At 40.6% G+C, this 20,365-nt stretch overlaps 1 protein-coding gene and 1 pseudogene across 2 annotated transcripts; one reads left to right on the top strand and one right to left on the bottom strand.

The window, feature by feature from the left end:
* Positions 1–3,511: 3,511 nt before the first annotated feature.
* Positions 3,512–9,393, top strand: LOC307181334 (tripartite motif-containing protein 43-like; the record flags this gene model as incomplete). Its single annotated transcript, XM_079946620.1, has 6 exons — positions 3,512–3,922; positions 4,800–4,895; positions 6,235–6,414; positions 7,119–7,141; positions 7,669–7,766; positions 8,894–9,393. The coding sequence occupies 6 exons, from the start codon at positions 3,512–3,514 to the stop codon at positions 9,391–9,393; spliced, it is 1,308 nt and encodes a 435-aa protein (XP_079802746.1).
* Positions 9,394–12,276: 2,883 nt separating this feature from the next.
* LOC307181333 (MAU2 chromatid cohesion factor homolog) lies at positions 12,277–13,171 on the bottom strand (annotated as a pseudogene). Its single transcript has one exon. The product of its transcript is annotated as an MAU2 chromatid cohesion factor homolog (transcript).
* Between the last annotated feature and the right edge of the window lie 7,194 nt (positions 13,172–20,365).

Below are 20,365 nucleotides of genomic sequence, written 5' to 3'. Positions count from 1 at the left end.
CTGATTCCACATGACAACAAAAAAACACTGCAAAACAATTCACAATACTGAATGATATAAAATTAAAAATAGAAATTCACTGATGTCAGTCAAGCACGCAGACAGTAAACTTAGAAGCCAAAATGTTAGTTTCTTACCTTTGCAATCAGAAATGTGTAGTAATATGATCAACTTATTGAGTTCCAGAATGTATCAATATATCTAGGGCATTCATTCTGTGGGTGGTCTTGAATAATAAACTTAAAATAGACCAAGGAGACTTATTTTTATGTTTGATAACTTTTGCAGCATATAACCTCATGATGGCTTCTTGACATGCCAACTTGGCCGGGCTAGACCACAAAGGGGGAAGTGAGGGCAGCAGCATGTTTGAGCATGCACACACCTCTGATTATTCAATCAGGCACTAAACTAATCCAAGTGATACCATGAAGCAGTTTTGCAGACGTAAGTCAAGTCTTTTATCGTGATTTTAAACTAGAGAGCTTACACTTATGTGTCTTCCTAGCTGCTGCTTGAGGGGCAGGCTCCTAATTAAACACACACTTACAGGCCCAATGTCATCCTCTCCAGGGAACTCTGGGCTAGTGCTGTCTTCAAACTCTTCCACTGAGGAGGTCCAGAGTGTCAGTGTCTCCTGAAGAGGAAACTGTACATTTGCATCTGGTGCTCTGATTTTAGTGACTGCTGCAATATGTAAAATATAGAAACACAGAGAAATAAAATAAAATCACTTTCATGTCAGCATTCCCAAAACCACTTTATGACTAATTGGGAACACAAATTATTATTGTAGTAATTAACCTATATTGCCATACTTCACTTAGAAAAGAAGGGTGCTAGGGAAATCGGTTAAGAATTGAAAAATAATGACCTTGGGAATGCTTGTGACAATTGTGGTCCCCCATGAGAGAGAGGTTGTGCTTTTGCAGTTCAAGGTCATTTTTAAATCATGTTCATAAACATTTAGGAGCATCAACCACTGGAAACATATATATATATATATATATATATATATATATATATATATATATATATATATATATATGGTACATGTATCTTGGAAGACTTCAAGACAGGGTCATGATTCTCCCTCCTTCCAAAAACTCTGCATTCTCAAGTTGATTATTCAGTGAGAAATATATCAGGAAAGGAAGGGAAGGGTATGTGTTATTTCTTCAAAATGTTTCTTTGTCCTAGTTTTCCCATTGTGGTTATTGTTGTTTCTGTTTTGTTCCAAAGCAAACTATAAATGACATTGTCCCAAAGGGGTCTCTGTGCTGGGGCCTTTCTCTACTCTCCCCCGAGCTGGGTTGCAGAGCACCAGGCAGAGAATCTCCTGTCCTGTTGTTGCTGGGAGACACTGGGGGGCTTGATCAGATTTCCGAGTTTTCCAAGACATTTGCTAAACTCTCTAAGTGATGAAATCATCTTTCCAACTTCTTTGGTAAGTTAAAAATAAAAATCCATGATATCTAGAAACACATATGAAGGCCCATTTGAGGGTGGCTTTGTGGTATAATCAGTGGTTCTTGGTGAGAAGATGTTTGCAGAGATGGGTTTATGAAGATTATCCAAGGTGTTAAAGCAGTCTTGTCCTAGGTTTCAGGAAATCTCATCATCCACATTAACCCTATTAGAAGACTGGTGAAATGCAATCACTTGGAAAAAGCGGGTGTGGTTCGGAGCTCAATGTAAGGACACTGAAGGAGCCAAACTCATTCTTCTCCAGAACTGAGAGCCAGTGTTTGGAGCTCACCTGGCTCTGGAGACTTCTGAGAGCTACCACCACCACCCTTGGAAGCCTTGATCCCCGAGCAAACATTGTCTTATTACTTCTCCAGCGAGGATTGTTTCTACAGCACTTTCAGTGAGTACACAATTCACCATAGAGCAGTTCAGGGGACTCTCCTGAGGGGGAAAAAAGCACAATTTCCTAATGTTAACAGAAAATTGAGGCTGTTTCATTGAAATAATCTTGTGTGCCAACTTAGTGAAATGACTGTATTTCTGTATTGCCATCTTGTCTTGGCACACATGTTGGAATTAATATGGTGATTAGTTTTAGTTATCTGATTTTGTTCATCTCTTAGTTATTCCTATGCATTACAAAGACTCAGAAAGTGGTTGTCTGATATCTTATCTGTTTGTGTTTGATGCAGAGCCTAAAAATAATGTTTAGGACTATTTGACTTCAGGTGCAGTACCTACTACAGTCTACTTTAAAAGTGGAGTGTGCCTGTATACACAGGAGACATAATATTCTACACAAGAGAACTAGGTAATGCATGCAATAATCTGGGAGAAAATATTGTTTTAAAGTGAAGTAAACTTTGTCTCTTCAGAAATGTGGGTTATTCTGACTGAAATTTTAAAGAAACTAAGAAATGATTGGGCAAGAGAAAAGTGACACTTGCGTACATACAGAAATATAAGAAAGTTGAGGAACCTCTGTACTTAACTAGTAGAGAGAGTAGGACCCAATATTTTAGCAAAATCAGTTTTAAAAAGCATGATTTGTTTTTTGGCGCTGATTATTACCATTACATGCAAACTGCATCTTACCAAAAGGTGAAAGGGGTGCTTGATAACAGTCTTTTTTTTTTTTTTTTTTTTGCGGTACGCGGGCCTCTCACTGTTGTGGCCTCTCCTGTTGTGGAGCACAGGCTCCGGACGTGCAGGCTCCGGAAGCGCAGGCTCAGCAGCCATGGCTCACGGGCCCAGCCGCTCCGCGGCATGTGGGATCTTCCCAGACCGGGGCACAAACCCGTGTCCCCTGCATCAGCAGGCGGACTCTCAACCACTGCGCCACCAGGGAAGCCACTTGATAACACTTTTAAAGACTGAGAAGATATAACCATTCTCTTTCATTTTTGGTTTGATTGATGAGTTTGGTACAGATAAGACAGGAAGGCAAACTCAACCGATTACTATATCCATGTAAGTTGCTTCTGGTTAGAATAGGATCCAATCTGACAATGTTTAGGTTCCTCTTCATTATCTCTGAATTATTCAGAAAGTGTTTTGCAAAGAAAAAAAGTGTTTGTGGATCTAGATTCAGAATGAGATAAAAAAGGACATCCAAAGAAAAATGCCTGACAATTATACGAAATAATAAAAATACAAGCTTAGTCAAGTATGCGGCACTAAATCAATGACTGGCATTGAGCATCATGATTGATTGTTTAGGGCAATCAGGACCCACCACACAGAGCTATAAATTAGGTCAAACTCCTGAGGCTCATGTTGTCTAGAGGAAAATAAGATCTCAACAAACCTGAGGTTCTCCTTTAGGTAGGGAAAGGAGGGCAAGAAGTGTTGGTTTGGCAGCTGAGAAAATTTTCTGCAGCTCTTGAGAGTTCTCTTTGTGTCTCAGTTTTCCATTTCTGTCAAGTGAAAAATACTTCGTAAAGCAGTGTAGTATTCAGTGACAATCTGTGTCTGATATTCCTTGGGCCTTTTTTGTCTTTGGGGTAGAGGAATAAACTCCTGATTTCCTTCCCTCAGAAAAATGGACTCAGACATCCCAGAAGCCTTCCAGAAAGAGCTCACCTGCCTCGTGTGCCTGAATTACCTTCTAGACCCACTCACCATAGGCTGTGGACACAGCTTCTGTAGGTCCTATCGCTGTCTTTTCTGGGAGCAAGCTGAAGACCCTGCCAGTTGCCCAGTGTGCAGACAACGATCAGAGCAGACAAACCTCAAAACCAATTTTCTTCTGAACAATCTGGTGTCCATTGCCAGAAAAGCAAATCTCGGGCAATTCCTGAACTCTGAGGAACATGTGTGTGGGACCCATAAGGAGACAAAGAAGATCTTCTGTGAAGCCAACAAGAGCTTGCTCTGTTTGGTCTGCTCTCAAAGTCAGGAGCACAGGGCTAACAGACACCATTCCACTGAAGAGGCTGCTGAGGAATGCTGGGTGAGTGATGTCTGTGCAAGCACTTAGAGAGCTGGAGGATGGTACAGCCAAGAGATTAAAAGGATATTACAATCAGGACTTCCCTGGTGGCACAGTGGTTAAGACTCCATGCTCCCAATGAAGGGGACCCAGGTTCAATCCCTGGTCAGCGAACTAGATCCCACATGCATGCCCCAAATAAGAGTGGGCATGCCACAACTAAGGACCCAGCAAGCCACAACTAAGACCTGTCACAACGAAATAAGTAAATTAAATATTTTTTAAAAAAGGATATTATGATCACAATGATGATTAAACCCTCTCTTTACTGAGTGCCAGGTACAGACCTAGGTAGCAATGACAAAGCTATGAAGAAAATCCTGCAGCATACCTCCCTTTATGGAACTTGTATCCAATGGCTGGGTGATAAAGTTAATTGAAATTCTTTGGGTGATACATTATTATGCTCAAGGCTCTATGAAGCCTTCATTTTGAGAAAGAGTCTTTGTCTCTAAAATCTACAAGTGCAAAAAGTCTTTTCCATTGGATACAGGTTTCCTGACTCTGGACAAAGAAGGAAGATGCAGTACATTGGAATTAGCAGGCAGCGAGCATCACTACATCCAAATTCTACTGCTAGATGCCAAACTACCTGAAAATTAGCCATGCTCAGGAAAATCCTGTTCCTTTCCCTAGATCTAAGATTCCCTGATGGTGTGTGGTTCTGTAGTGTGGAATCTTCTAAAACTGATCCATAGCGAGCAAGAATAGGGGAATGTGGTGATCTGTTCCCATCCTCTAGGTCCTGTACCTGACATCCCTGGGTACACTCCATCGTTTGGGGTCTGAAACCTCAATCTATTGGCTTTTCTGGTGTTAAAATTCAATTATTTTACAGGAGAAGCTGGCAAATGAAATGAGATCTTTATGGGAAAAGATCCAAGAAATTGAAAGAAGTTTCAAGAAAAATGGCAGAGGAACTGACCCTTGGATGGTAAGTATGGGAATGTATTTCTCTTTGAAAGAAGTTGAGGCATACATGCTAGAAACTTATCCCCGAATAATTTGAGGTGAAATCATCATGTGCCATGAAATTCTGAGAATGGGTTGAACACCATTTAAAAACATTGTCTATGTACCATTTGAACCCACAAAACCCGCCTCTTGGGTTTTTTAGAATCTAATGGATCAGTAACCACAACAAAAATCCACTAGAAGAATGTGTCACAAGTGCTAAGGTGGAGGCACATGGAGTGATGTGGACGATTCCACGCCCATGATTCGGGATCCCAGGGAAAATTTCTCATGTTTAAGATCAGTCCCACGTCTGAAGATCAAGTGGGTGTTTAAAAATCTGTGGGTTATTTCAGGCACAGATTTCTGTAAGTCATACATTCCAGAACGTAAAGGGCATATCATTGGGAACCACAAGTACTTCAGTCTGATTAGTACATGAGCCCAGGTGATACAAAGGAGACATGAACAGGAATTTAAGGGGTGTGCCTGTCATCGTGAGAAGCGACAGCTCACTAGCTAGAGAGTGATATTAGTTCAAGTAGGAGAAAATGTGACATGTGAAAGAAAAACCTCAGGGAGAAAAGGAACAAGGAGAAAGACAGAGATGGAGAGTGAGAGAGTGAATCCATCAATACTGAGAGGGAATATGCAATGGAATGAGGATGAATGACCTTCCAAACAATATGGGAAGGAGGCTGTGGCCTTAGAGGGAGGACAGAACCTGTTTATAGAAAAAAGGAGGGCAGAAAGAAAGGGCTATGGGCATTGGCACCTGTTTGAGGACAGTAGGTGAGATTCTTAGGAAGATCTTTCCTGAGGATACTAACCCTGAGAGTAAAATGGAACATGGCTGCTCAGAGAGAAACTCAGGCTGTGGAGTTGGGGAGGATTGAGATGAGAAACGAATTTACTTATTAACATTGAGATGAGGATATTGCATATGATGTATGAATCACCCATACATTTCAATTGCTTGCATGGGGTCTTTCAGATTTGAAAGCAGGCATATGAAAGAAATGATCCATGAAAAGATTTTCTCCAGATGTTTCAGGAACTCATGAATTTGATGAAAGTAGTTTGAGGAAAGGGTGGCTTTGGCTCTTGATGCAGTTAAAAACAATGAAAAATAAGTGAAGGAAAGAGGAATAAATTGATTTCTTAGAAGATACGAATTTGGGATGGATGTAGCTTCTTGGGAGAGAACATGAATCAGAGCAATCTAAATGCGGTTGAAATCCATCTCACAAGAGTTCTACGTGTATCGATATGGAGACATGATTAGGAAAACTTATCAGATGGTAACTCCATTTCTTCAGGAGGAAGAAAATTACTACTTAGGGAGTATTATAAAAGAAAGCCAAAAGATTTGTAAGCAAATCAGAAAAAGACAAGAGGAAATGAGTGGAAAGAAGACAGACCTCAAAGTAATATACAAAGAGCTCATGAAAATGTCCTATAAACCAGATGTGGAGCTGCTCCAGGTAAGAACTGAGGACTGAAAATATTTTATCTGAAGCTCACACCTTCAATGACCATTAAATGGTACCAGGGGGATATTTATTCATCTCTTGCATCCTAAGGTGGGAGTCTCTCCTAGTTGGAAATATTATAGATGAAATGCAACTCATCCAAACCATGATTGAGCAAGCTTTACAGAATTGTTATTGTGGAGACTCCCCAGGAATATTCCCTTCTCAAATCTCCTTTTGTAGCTTGCTTCTGTCAAAACCAGAAAGGAACAACTTATGTATTGTCATTCAGTTTTTTGATCTCCAGCTGGGCAATGGGAGAAACTTGTCAAAAGCTCATGCGTTTCCACCTCCTGTTGGGATATCCTAGGTTTGAGTTGCCTTTTTGGAGGGGCATATTACCCTTTTGGACAAGCCCTAGGAAAGACGAATTTACAGAGAGCTGAGGGTTGCAGCAATGCACCATCACTACCTTTGTCCTTTCTCTCTCTCTCTCTCTCTCTCTCTTGCTCTTTCTCTTTCACCCTCAGGTTTGTTAATTTATGAAGAATTTAGATTCTTTCAACACATCGTGCCAGTATTTTCTTTAGGGAGAAAAAGGAAAACGGATTTTCCAGACTGTTTTCTTGTGGTGGTGATTAGATCTCTTCTGAAGTTTTCCCCAAACCAAATCCTGGTTGGCTATTTATGAAAAAGTCTAATCTTATACTTTTTAATTTTATTTTTGACAGGAATTGGGAGACAAACTGAAATGGTAAGTCTAATCTTGTGATGCTGACCAGGGCTCTGTGAAAGAGATCAAGCTGCATTTAACAAAGGGAACACATAACTTACTAGATAATACTACATCGCTTGTGTGTGCATGTGTGGTGCCTGTTTTGCTGAGTATGATTTCCTGTTCCGTTTGAATCAGAACTTAGCATCAGAAGTTTGCTCCTGTGGCTTAGAGAGGTATGTGCTGCAGAGCTCAATGCAGAAGTTTCTAAAAGGCCAGTTTTTTTCTGATTTAAATTTCAAAATCATAAACACACTGAAGTGCAAGAACTAGTACTTCCCAGGCATTAGGTGAGAGTGGCAAGTATCTCCGAGAAATGGGGGTGAAATCAGGTCGTGAATTAAAGTGAGAAAAAATTTCCTAAGAACGGCATGATCCCATCCCATGATTGTGGAGAGAAGGATTTTGATAAGAGAGTTGAGCTGAAGGATGCTGACTTTTTCTTAAAGGCTGTGGTTAAGAAGTCCTGGCCAGCAGAAAGTTTAACCACATCTTCCTCCTTACAGGAGCGAGTCAGCACAGCTGCACATGCCTCAGCCTCTGCTGCCAGAACTCCGTGCACGACCCATCACTGGGCTGATGGACTGGCTCAACCGCTTCCGAGGTGAGTGTCACCCCATCGGTGTGTTCACCCTGCAAGGTCCTTCAATAATGTTTCCACAGACAATCTTTCCCTCTTCATCTCTCACCTTGTATAGAACAGCCTGCAAATAGGCATGTATAGACATGTGCAGTCACAGGGTCATTAAAATCCTTACAAAATACATGCAGGCTGGTGCAGGGATAGATGTGATTCAGGCCTTATAAATTACTTATAAATCTGATAAATAATTTTTATAATGAAAAAAAGGACATGATCCAAAAATGGCTCCTTGAGCCCTAGAAATAGCATCACATACAATGTCAGTTGTTCACTGAATTCTAGAAAACGGGTTATTAATCCAGGACATTCCAATTTCAGGGTCTAAGTGCAGTTACTTAGAGGTCAAAAACATTTTTGCTTGAAAGTTTCTTGGCAATTGAATGTATGATGTGTTTTTTTCCATTGATATAATCAGAAAAAAATATATAAGCTACAAAAATTAGATGCAGAGACCAGGATTTGTGAACAACAACAAGGAAGCAAATCGGTGGTTGATGAGCCACATAGAGCTTCATGATCAACCTAACTCTGGAGCGTAACGTAGCAGGAAGTGGAAGACTAGGCCTCACGTTGGAACCACATATCAAAGGCGGAAATTCCTACAAGGAAACCACTTTTAAGAAGCCATCCTTAGGCTTTGTTTCTGCAGTGTCCATTTGCTAACTTAACTGAGATGCTAGAATGATCACCAGTTCTCTACTCTACAATGTATTTTTTTTATCTGAGCAGTGGTAGTGGAAGTGGAGGTGAGTTATATTGTCATGGTCTTGGAGGTGATCAGTGCCTGGTGTCCAGTCTTTTAGATGTCAGGAAAAGTACCCAGCCAGAAGTAGCCATGACCTCCCTATCCTGTATAATCTCTGAATTTTTAGAAAGTGTTTTCCATGCTAACTAGTTATCTGTTTCCTCAGCAGATATCCTGGCAACATTTGAATCCAATGTTTCCAGTTAGAACTGCACTTCTAATAACCTTAAGGTTTTTTTTTTTTTTTCTCCCAGTGAGACCCTAAGTGGACCCTCTTCTCTCATAGACATAATTTTATTTTTAACATTGATTTTGACTGCAGTATTCTCTCATCTCTCCACAGTAACAATTTCATTCCATAATGAAGTAAGCAGACAGCACATCAGGCTGTTTGATGATGCAAGAAGTCTGAAGCATGAGCGTGAGAGCCTCTATGTGTCTTTGGATGGCAGAACATCGCAGTATTTTGCTGCATGGGGATCCCGGGGCTTCACCTCTGACAAACAGTACTGGCAGGTGGATGTGGACGGCTCTTGGGACTGGGCTGTAGGCATCTGTAAGGATTCCTGGACAAGGAAGGATGACGGCGTACTGAAGGAATCCAACAGGGACAACTTTCTCCTTGTGTGTGTGAAGGAGGGTCATCATTACCGTCTCTGGACCACCATCCCGAACACTCCTCTGTACACAGAGAAACCTCAGGGCAGGGTTGGCGTGTTCCTTGATTTTGACAGTGGGAGTATGGGTTTTGTGGACGTTGCCGGGTGCTCCCTCCTTTGGAGGTACGAGGATGGCCTGTTCACTTTCCCTGTCAGGCCTTTCATTTGCACTGGCCACACGTGAGAAGGGCTAAGTCAGGACCCGGACTGGATGCTCAGGACTCCTTCTCTGAGGGAACCCTTCTCAGCTGCAGCAAATCAAGGTTACTTCATTGTCTTTAGGCTCTTTCTACTGTAATGGAACCTCCTTTTACTGCTATTTGTTATAAAGATAGTGTCAAATGCAAACTTTTGTTGGTGTCTTCCATCTTCCTGACAATAAAAGCTTGCCTTATAGACGTTTGTCTGGAATATGTGACGTGGCTGTTCACCTGTGTTGTGAGCTTGCTCAACTCACCAAAGTGTGGGCGTGTGCTTCCCACTTCCTGATACCAGTACAGGAACCCAGGGCTTACACAGCATGGACAGACCTGGTCACCAACCAGACCCACGTCAGCCCCCAACTTTCTCCTCCTTCCTCATGATCTACTCTGTCCTACACATCAATTCACCCTCAGGGTGAAAACCGATTTGACAGAGAAATCTCCACTGGCCCTGGAGACAGGGATAAGTCTTCCTTTCTTAGAGAACCCAGAATTTGCAGGTCCCTTACTTTTACAATAATATAAGGGAAAAGACCTAAAGAAAGGAAGTGCCTCATGAGGGGCACTGAACAAATCTTTGCCTGAATAAATTAATAGACAAAACAATTAGCTTATTGGAAAGGAGCTTTGCAATAAACGTTAGGGACTAGAATCTAAAAGTTTAAAGTTTCAGGATTTGAAGGTGGATGTCAAAAACTGATTAGATTACACACATTGAGCTTGAGCCCAATTGATTTTTAATTATCTTGGAAAAGTGCATCTGTGTATTGGAGGCTCTGTTAGTGTAGATACTAGAAGTGTGAGGGTGATTGTGTGTATTGCAATCAAGGTGGTTTACATTATTGTTTTATATTATTTTAATTTAACTTAGGATCGTCACCTAGGCCACGAAGGATGAGATGGTGGGACAGGGAACATTGTCTGTTCCCATTTTACCATCATACAATAGAGCATTGGTTTTTGATTTAAATGTTGCTGTCCCACACTGAATTGTATATTCACCATTGTAATTCCACCACTAAATATACTTTCTGAATATATTATGATAAGTTTTTCAATACTGGTTAATTAAATTTACTATCTAGCTTACATTATAAAACTTACTAGATCCTAGGGCTTCCCTGGTGGCGCAGTGGTTAAGAGTCCACCTGCTGATAAAGGGGACACGGGTTCGTGCCCTGGTCCGGGAAGATCCCACATGCCGTGGAGCGGCTGGGCCCATCAGCCATGGCCGCTGAGCCTGCGTGTCCGGAGCCTGTGCTTGGCAATGGGAAAGGCTACAACAGTGAGAGGCCCGCGTACTGCAGAAAAAGAAAAAAACAAAAAAACAACAACTTACTGCATCCTAGTAGCAAGAGCTTCCTGTATCATCTGACATTTGAAATAAAAACAATCATGTCTTTGGCACTAATTTTACAGATTTCATGTTGAGCAAGGAAGCAAATTGTATAATTTGCAACACGGTTTTCCAAACACGTTCAACATTTCAGCCAAGGATCAAACCTGCATCCCCTGAGTTGGAAGAAGGATTCTTAACCACTGGACCACCAGGGAGGTCCCTATTTTATTTTTTGATGGTTCCCGAAAGTTATTTTACTTTGAATATACAGGAAAAGAGATCCACAAACGAGAAGCTATGTTCTATGGCTATGTCTTTTAAACAATGTTTTGCATTTACAAAAATTTTTTTCTCTTGATTAAAAGCACCAGCTGAAGATACAGGCTGCTAAAAATATAAGACAGTGGGCTTCCCTGGTGGCGCAATATTTGAGAGTCCGCCTGCCGATGCAGGGGACTCGGGTTCGTGCCCCGGTCCGGGAAGATCCCACATGCTGTGGAGCGGCTGGGCCTGTGAGCCATGGCCGCTGAGCCTGCGTGTCTGGAGCCTGTGCTCCACAACGGGAATGGCCACAACAGTGAGAGGCCCGGGTACCACACACACACACACACACAAAATATATATATATATACATATATATATATATATATATATACATATATATATGTGTGTATATATATATATATATATATATATATATATATAAAACGTTACAAACCCATTAAAAGTATGCCAAACATGCTTATTAAAAACCCTTTAAGGAAACAAAGACAATACAACCAACAAATTTACCCACTGCGCCCAGTGGCCCTTTCCGATTTCCCTGCCTGCATTCCCAATAACTGGAACTGGGAGTGCTTACCCCAGTGGGAGGACCCTGGCCTCACCGACGGGCACTGTGAGGACCCAACAGGGGAAGGCTGCTATGCGTCTGTGAGGGAACCTGGCACCCCTGGACCAGTGCCTCCAGAACCTTAGACCCTGAGGGCCCCACTGCCGATAGGACGAAGTGGGAGGTGCACACGAGGGGTCTGACCAGCTTTCAATAATTTACCTGCCAACAGGAATCTTTCTGCTACCCCCTCACACCCCTTTGTGCTTAAAGTTTGGACCTTTACTTATCTGTTTTTTGTAAACACTTAGCTGTATGACACTAGCTGTAATGTCTCCCTGGGGCCTCCCTTGCTGGCTGTCTTAAGTTCTTATGATTGAGAAACTGTGAGGCTCTGAATTTGGACTCACAGGAAGGTATTTACAACAGCTTTATGTAATCGAAAGATGCTGCAGTGAAGGGGAGGGTCAAAGCCCGCACGCACACATGCATGCACGTACACACGGGTTGGCTTCCATAAAGCTAGAGTGGAATATTAAATATCAAGTACTGAATTTTTAACTGTACACTTAAGAACTTATCCTTAACTTTACATATACATAGATAACAGAGTGGTCACTAAACGCACCTTAACATCAGGACAGACGGTAAGTTTTGAGGTTCTTATTTCAACTGTTCTATGTACAAAATGCCCTAGAAGCAAAGAAAGGCTTCAAGAAATACGCAGAGACAAACATGATGTAAAGTGCGACTGGCCTCCTCATAGCGTCCCTGGAAGACGAAGAGCCTAAGCACTTGGAAAGCTGCCGTTAGCAGGCAGTGCGAGCTGACAGGGAAGCTGTGGTCTGCACTGATCCTCTCCGACAAACTGAATAGTACCTCTTGGTGTCTACGTCCTTCCCTTATATACACACTCACCAGGTTGGTCACCATGAAGGCCCACAGCTCCTGGTGACTGGTGAGCCGCAAAGCTGTGGTGAACTGGGCTTTAGCATTGTCCATGCAGTTGACACAGACACAATACAAGCCCGGCAGTGTATGCTGAGTGGTTGGAGCAGAGCCAGGGGGGTTGCTGGCACAGCTGACAGACCTGGGACACCTCCTGCATGCAGTGGCCTTATGTCCTGTCACGAGCCTGCACGTGATGATGTGTGCTCAAGCAGGATTACTTGGAAGGAGGACAGGATGGGGCTGCAGTAGAGCACCTTGTGCTTCTCCAGCTACATGAGGACCTTGTCTGTGGACTTCTGCACTTTCTCTAAGTAGCCGGCTTGCATGGAGTGCATCACAGTCACCAGGTAGAGAAGCAAGCACATTTGTCCCTTGGGCAGCCAGTGGAAGAGGTTGGCGTGGTTGCTGGGCACTATCTTCTCATGTGCAGTATGGAGATGGTGTGGAGGCACTGCTGCAGCTGCTTCAGGTACAGCTTCACGGTCTTTACCTGCCCGGTACTCAGGTAGTGGGTAACCTGGAGCACCAAGAAGAAGACACACAGAGACTCTTTCTGGATGGGGTTCCCATGCCAGTTCTCAACTATCTGTCCACAGAGAGTCAGCAATGGGTGGACTTCCTGCAACTTACACTCCATCAGCTGCAGCATCCCTTTGCTGAGCAGGACCAGTGGCCGTGTGTACTCAGATCCCACCACCCGGAGGGTTCTCAGCCTCCACACCCAGGAGGTCGCAGGCTGACACCAAGTCCTCTTGGTCCTTGGGCCTCTTTTGTGTTGGGGGAAGAGGAATAAACTCCTGATTTCCTTCCCTCAGAAAAATGGACTCAGACATCCCAGAAGCCTTCCAGAAAGAGCTCACCTGCCTCGTGTGCCTGAATTACCTTCTAGACCCAGTCATCATAGGCTGTGGACACAGCTTCTGTAGGTCCTGTCTCTGTCTTCTCTGGGAGCAAGCTGAAGACCCTGCCAGTTGCCCAGTGTGCAGACAACGATCAGAGCAGACAAACCTCAAAACCAATTTTCTTCTGAAGAATCTGGTGTCCATTGCCAGAAAAGCAAATCTCGGGCAATTCCTGAACTCTAAGAAACATGTGTGTGGGACCCATAAGGAGACAAAGAAGATCTTCTGTGAAGCCAACAAGAGCTTGCTCTGTTTGGTCTGCTCTCAAAGTCAGGAGCACAGGGCTCACAGGCACCGTTCCACTGAAGAGGCTGCTGAGGAATGCTGGGTGAGTGATGTCTGTGTGAGCACTTAGAGAGCTGGAGGATGGTACAGCCAAGAGATTAAAAGGATATTACAATCAGGACTTCCCTGGTGGCACAGTGGTTAAGATTCCATGCTCCCAATGAAGGGGGCCCAGGTTCGATCCCTGGTCAGGGAACTAGGTCCCACATGCATGCCCCAAATAAGAGTGTGCATGCCAGAACTAAGTAGCCAGCGAGCCACAACTAAGACCTGTCACAACAAAATAAGTAAATTAAATATTTTTTAAAGAAGGATATTATGATCATAATGATGATTAAACCCTCTCTTTACTGAGTGCCAGGTACAGACCTAGGTAGCAATGACAAAGCTATGAAGAAAATCCTGCAGCATACCTCCCTTTATGGAACTTGTATCCAATGGCTGGGTGATAAAGTTAATTGAAATTCTTTGGGTGATACATTATTATGCTCAAGGCTCTATGAAGCCTTCATTTTGAGAAAGAGTCTTTGTCTCTAAAATCTATAAGTGCAAAAAGTGTTTTCCATTGGATACGGGTTTCCTGACTCTGGACAAAGAAGGAAGATGCAGTACATTGGAATCAGCAGGCAGCGAACATCACTACACCCAAATTCTGATGCAAGATGCCAAGCTACCTGAAAATTAGCCATGCTCAAGAAAATCCTGTTCCTTTCCCGAGATCTAAGATTCCCTGATGGTGTGTGGTTCTGTAGTGTGGAATCTTCTAAAAGTGATCTATAGTGAGGCAGAATAGGGAAATGTGGTGATCTGTTCCCGTCCTTCTAGTCTTCCTCTAGGTCCTGTACCTGACCTGGTTCCCACCTCAGGATCTCCACCTACCCCACCCTATTTACCCTTCAAGTCTGTCTTCAAATCCCACTCCCTTACACTAGCCTAAGTTTATACTTCATCTTATCTTCCTTTAATATACTCCCTTTTTTCCCCTTTCATTCACTGACCCAAATTTTAACTACAATTCCTGGAGCATTTATTCAGTTCCTTGCTCCCTGACTATAGCCTTCATAAGAGTAGGCATGATGTCTGTCTTGTTCATGGCTACTCCTCAGTACCTAAAACAAGTGTTAATAAATAAGCAACAAAATAATCAAGGAATGTATTCAGATGTATTATTCACAGTATTGAAAATATGTTTACAGATTGAAAGGCAGAAAGTCTCAAATCACAGTGACAAAATTCCAAGTCAAAATATTGTTTGCTAGTAGATATGAATTTAATCATCTAGAGTGATTGCAGGGAATCCCATATAAATCTTAGACCGACAACATTTTATTTTCATTCTTAGCTTTCCATTTATTCCTGCCTGTTCTCTCCTATTACTGGCTAATTAAAAGTCTTACTATTCACCTATATTAAAATTTTCTAGTTCAGGGCTTCTTCAATATCAGAACAATTGACAGTTGGGACTGGTTTTTTCTTTCTTGTAGGTCTGCCTTGTAGGATGTTTAGCAGAATCCTTGGTCTCTACCCATGAAATATCAATGGTAACTTCCAATTCTGACAACCAAAAATTTTTCCACATATCAACAATTGCCCTCAGAAAGAAAAAATCACCCCCATTTGAATCCACTGCACTGGTTGATGGAAAACCGTAGATGAGACATTGATAATGATGAAATAATATTTGTATTTTTAGGTATGACAAGAAAATTTAAACATAAAATTCTCTTCCTGTGTTTGTTTGGGCCTCCTCTCTCCCTCCCTCATGTGCAGTGTGCATCTGCATTCCACACTAACTAGACCTCCTCAAACATGGGGGTGCCCACTCGAGCATAAAGATCCTTTGCTTCCCTTTCTTCTAATGTTGGCAATGTAACTTCTTGAAGAAGAACATTCTTTCTCAACTCTGTAAGGGATCATAACGACTTGCTGCTAACTTTGTATGAGTTACCTGGACTGTGTATCTTTGGTGAACTTTATATAAAATATCAATATGTCATTTTGATGTATGATCCCTTTGTCCTGAAAAGTTATGTGACTGTTCCTTCCATTTCTAACAGGTGGAATAGTTCTCAAAGCCCCTGAGGGTCTGTCTCCTGGGTTATACTCCTCAGTTTGGCTTGAGTAAAATGCTCTTTTTTTCCCTTACCTTGACTGTTAATTGAATTTTCATTGACAATAAGATCCATAAAATAGTTTATATAGATATGCTAACTGATTCCTAAAGTTGTATACAAAATCTAGAGCATGTAAGGCAGTAACACAGAGGATAGTGGAAAACTTGCTTATAAGAATATAAACATATAAACAAATAAATAATAATATGGAAGAGAAATACAAATTTAAAATAGTTATACAGTACAGCCACACATTTCCTAAAAAAAGACATACTTTTTGATATATACAGAATTACAGATTTGCGCTCAAGGATAGGATGTTGAGGGGAATAATAGACTCTATGGTATGTTTTTACCTGGTTGATGAAGAACAATGTTACTACAGAATTGTTGAGAAATGATGTCAGATTAGTCTGAACATTTACTGAGGCAATGGTTCCTTCACTCCATATGAGAAGCTTCCCTGGACTCTAACTCTCTAGAAACTGTGCTGATCTTCCAAGCACATGGCTCTACAAATCAGACAAATTTTTCTTCATCATCCTTTTTTGATTTTTACAGCCTGCTTCCTTTCAGTAAATGTGATTTTTCTACTTAAAAGGATTATGTTAATGCAGGTTAGTTGTGGATGTTTCCCAGGTATCTTGGAAATGAACCATCGGTGAGGGGAGAAACTCACATAGGAAGAATTCCTCCTGGCTGCAGATAAAGTAACACAGAGTGAATGATGCTTTTCCTCAAATGGGATTGAAGGAAACAATTGCTACTTATCTCCTTTCCACATAGCAACAAGTCTCTCTTCTTCCAGTGTTTTGTAGATTTTCTTCCTATCTTTTGAATAAAAGGTACTTCCTTATGATTTTCTCTAGTAAGAAAACAATAAACTTAAGCCCTTCCCTTTAAAACAGTGGCATGCTTGTACAATTCAGAGTCCCCCGAAGTTTGAACGTTTTCATGCTCTAAAAGACAAATGTTTTAGGTGAACAGAAATTAAATCTTATAAAAAAGATAGAAAATTAAGAGATAAAATGTTTAAAAAATATAATAAAATATCAAAGAGATATGAGGAAATTTGATCAAAATCACACATCAGGAGTTGAGCTGGGGACGAAAATCATATTTTCTGCATTTTTCATTATCTAATAACAGGAACTATATTTAACATAATCTTGAATCCTTAGTCACTAGCAAGGAATCAAAGGAAAGCCAACAGGAGGAGAACCTGGGCAGTCATCTCCGCTAATTCTTAGTATCTTTAGCTGCAGTGATAAAGGTCAACTATATGGTGCTGGTAAAATCGAGCTCACATGGTAAGCACTCAGTTTATGCTTTCAAAGTAACATTTATTTCCTTTATTTTGCCATTATTCCTCTCATTTTCCTTAATGTTTCTTTAAAATTATAGCTTTCCCAGGAATTTGTCATGGGCCATGTTCTCTTCTCACTTTATACATTCTCTGTTTTACATGTTTATCTCCCTTTTTAAACTACACATATGCTGAATTTTCTGTATCAGTCTTTTTATTTCCATTGATAATCTTCTCTGAAGAATTTTTTTTTTTTGAAGAATCTTCTTTTGAAATTCTCTGACACAAAAAAAGAAAACAAAAGTGACCAGCTAAATAAATAAATAACCTCTTCTGGGGATGAGAAGACTCACATGATGGGTTTAACTGGCAATGTTCCCAGTGGTCTCACCTTGATTTCATTACTCAATTGTAAATATGACCCAGATGACATTAATTCTAATAAAGGTCATCAAAACTGAAAGATGTAGAAATGTCTTTAGAATAAGAAATTCTTGATATTATAACTAAGAAAATGTATCCAGTACCATTTTCCTCACCTTCCAATCAAAGACAAGTCCAAAGGCCCATAGTAGCTAATTCTGCCAGTATGTACAATTAAATGCAAACTAAATAAGAAGAATATTAGCTAGAAAATTTTCTTTGAAAAGGGGCAAAATTAAGCTTATGAAATTCAAGGTGTAATGACTGTTGCTCACTGAAATTTTAGTGTCAACAGAAAGCACTCAGGAATTTTAGGTGGGAATGGAACGAAGTGATGAGTTGAAGGCAAATAAAGTAAAATTACACAATCTGAGATCACCTGGAGAGATGCAGTTTGTCAAAAGAAGCTGATAAAGAAATTTGTTAGTTAATGAAGGGCTACATGAAACAGGGGAGAAGAGTAGAGAGAACGTGTTCTATGAAAGCTAGGTAATATAGATGGACAGAATAAGGGCACATTTCTGATAAGTATTTCCAAATTTGGAGAATCAATTCTGACTCAGTCTTCTATTTCAGAGATTCAAAGATAAGTAGATATTCCTTGTCCATGACCCTTAGGAGCCAGATGCTGAAAAGGTAAACACTCGACATCTTGACGATGGTGAAAAGCACAGTTTACTCTTCTGGAGAACTCATTCCTGGTTCTAACCCAGGACACTATGACATCGTTCTTGTTGAAGATCAGTTTATTTTCATGGAACATAACCTCATGTATATTTCTTCTGCTGTTCCTGTCGTTGAATTTTTGTCTTCTAAACCAAACCAAACCAAACCAACAAGAGCTTTTAATGTACATCCAGCACTTCCAGATAAGTTTTGAAGCTTGGTGTGTCATGTGCCTAATCTTGACCCAATAGGGTGGAAACACAACTGCTTTGGAACACAGTACATTATTTTCTTACACTTAGATCCCCTTGCTCAGGATATTTTCTCAGGATGGCTAAGAGATGGCATCAATAAGCTCTTTTTTGTGCACTTAGAAAAAAGCCAGTTATTGAAGATATCAATCTTCCTCCTGATTACCTGTTATATATGAACGGACACGTGAAAGAAAAACAGCCTCTGGGGACTTCCCTGGCGGTCCTCTTCCACTTCAGTGTTCCATCCTTGGTCAGGGTACTAAGATCCCGCATGCCACTCAGGGCAGCCCCCGCTAAAAAAAAGAAAGAAAAAAGAAAAACAGCCTCTGAGTCACAGTCTTTGTTAGAGCAAATCAGCCTCCCCCCTAACTCATTTGAGAGATTTTCACTTGCCCTGAGTATCTGAAAGAAGTGAACTCCCAGTCTCATGGAATTTAGCACATTACAGTTTATGCAATTTTTTCACATTTCAGTCATCATTTATCCCATGACCATACACCAAGGTATTTTCTTTGTTTTTCTTTCTTGGTTTCTTTCTTTTCTTTGTTTCCTTCTTTATTCAGTTTCTTTTTCTTCTTTCTTACAGGGTATATGTATCACTCTATTTCTAGAAATGTGAATTCTCAATCATGTGTGTTACTCTTGCAAATGCAAATCGGTTTTGCTTTTGTCAGTGCATGATGTTTATATCACTTCATGCTAAGTGATTTTATATATATGCCTATTTAAATCCTGTCTCATGAAAGACAAATATCATGTGATACCGCATATATGTGGAATCTAAAAAAAGGGAACAAATGAACTTATCTACAAAACAGAAATAGAGTTACAGATGTAGGAAACAAACTTATGGTTACCAGGGGGTAAGTGTGTGGGAGGGATAAATTGGGAGATTGGGATTGACATATACACACTACTATATATAACATAGATAACTAATAAGGGCCTACTGTGCAACACGGGGAACTCTACTCAATACTCTGTAATGGCCTATATGGGAAAAGAATCTAAAGAAGAGTGGATATATGTATATGCATAACTGATTCACTTTGCTGTACACCTGAAACTAACACAACATTGTAAATCAACTATACTCCTATAAAAATTTTAAAAATAAAAATAAATCAATACAAATAAATCCTGACTGTCTCATTCTAAGTCTTGTTTTCTGTTTCCCATCACTAGGAATATTTATCTTCCACTAATATATATTTGCCATCCTAAGGAAATCTCAAAATCCAAACTATAGAATAAAATTACAGTATAGTCATTTCAAGTCTCAAAATAATAGAATTTCCTCGGCCTATGAATCTGGAAATCAGTTTATTTCTTACATTTTGTTGACATTATGATTTATTATTTTCAGTCCTATTATGTTACCTGTATTTTGGAAAACTTTGTTAATGCCAGAAAAATATTGTTTATATTTGCTCTTTCATTTATTTATCCATTCATTCACCACATCTTTATAGTATTCTATGTTTTAAGCATGTGTAAGATAGTGGGAATATAGTAATTAAAAAAATACTGTCCTTACCTTCTTAGTATTTTCAGTCTAGTAGTATCCAAGCATCTAAGCATCCACCAATTTGATGAGAGAAATGGAGAGAAACATATGGTATCCTGGGCACATACTTGGCCTTCAATAGACAATGGGGGTCAACTAAATTACTTAATTCAGTAAGGGGACATAGCAGGAATGGGGTGAAACCTAGAAGCAGTGGCCTTATATTCTGATAGAATTCTCATTCTTATTCAGCACATTTCAACATAAGTACACTTTAAAAATTAAGGTTAAATTGGATATTTAGCAAAGTTTACAGTGACCAGTATCCTACTCTCAGACAGAAAAATCTGCTTCTCAGGTGGTAGGACAAAGAT

Source organism: Stenella coeruleoalba (genome assembly GCF_951394435.1).
Source record: "Stenella coeruleoalba genome assembly, contig: scaffold_287, whole genome shotgun sequence".
NCBI lineage: Eukaryota > Metazoa > Chordata > Mammalia > Artiodactyla > Delphinidae > Stenella > Stenella coeruleoalba.
Note: the sequence above shows the minus strand (reverse complement) of the source record. Positions and strands in the feature narration are given on the sequence as shown.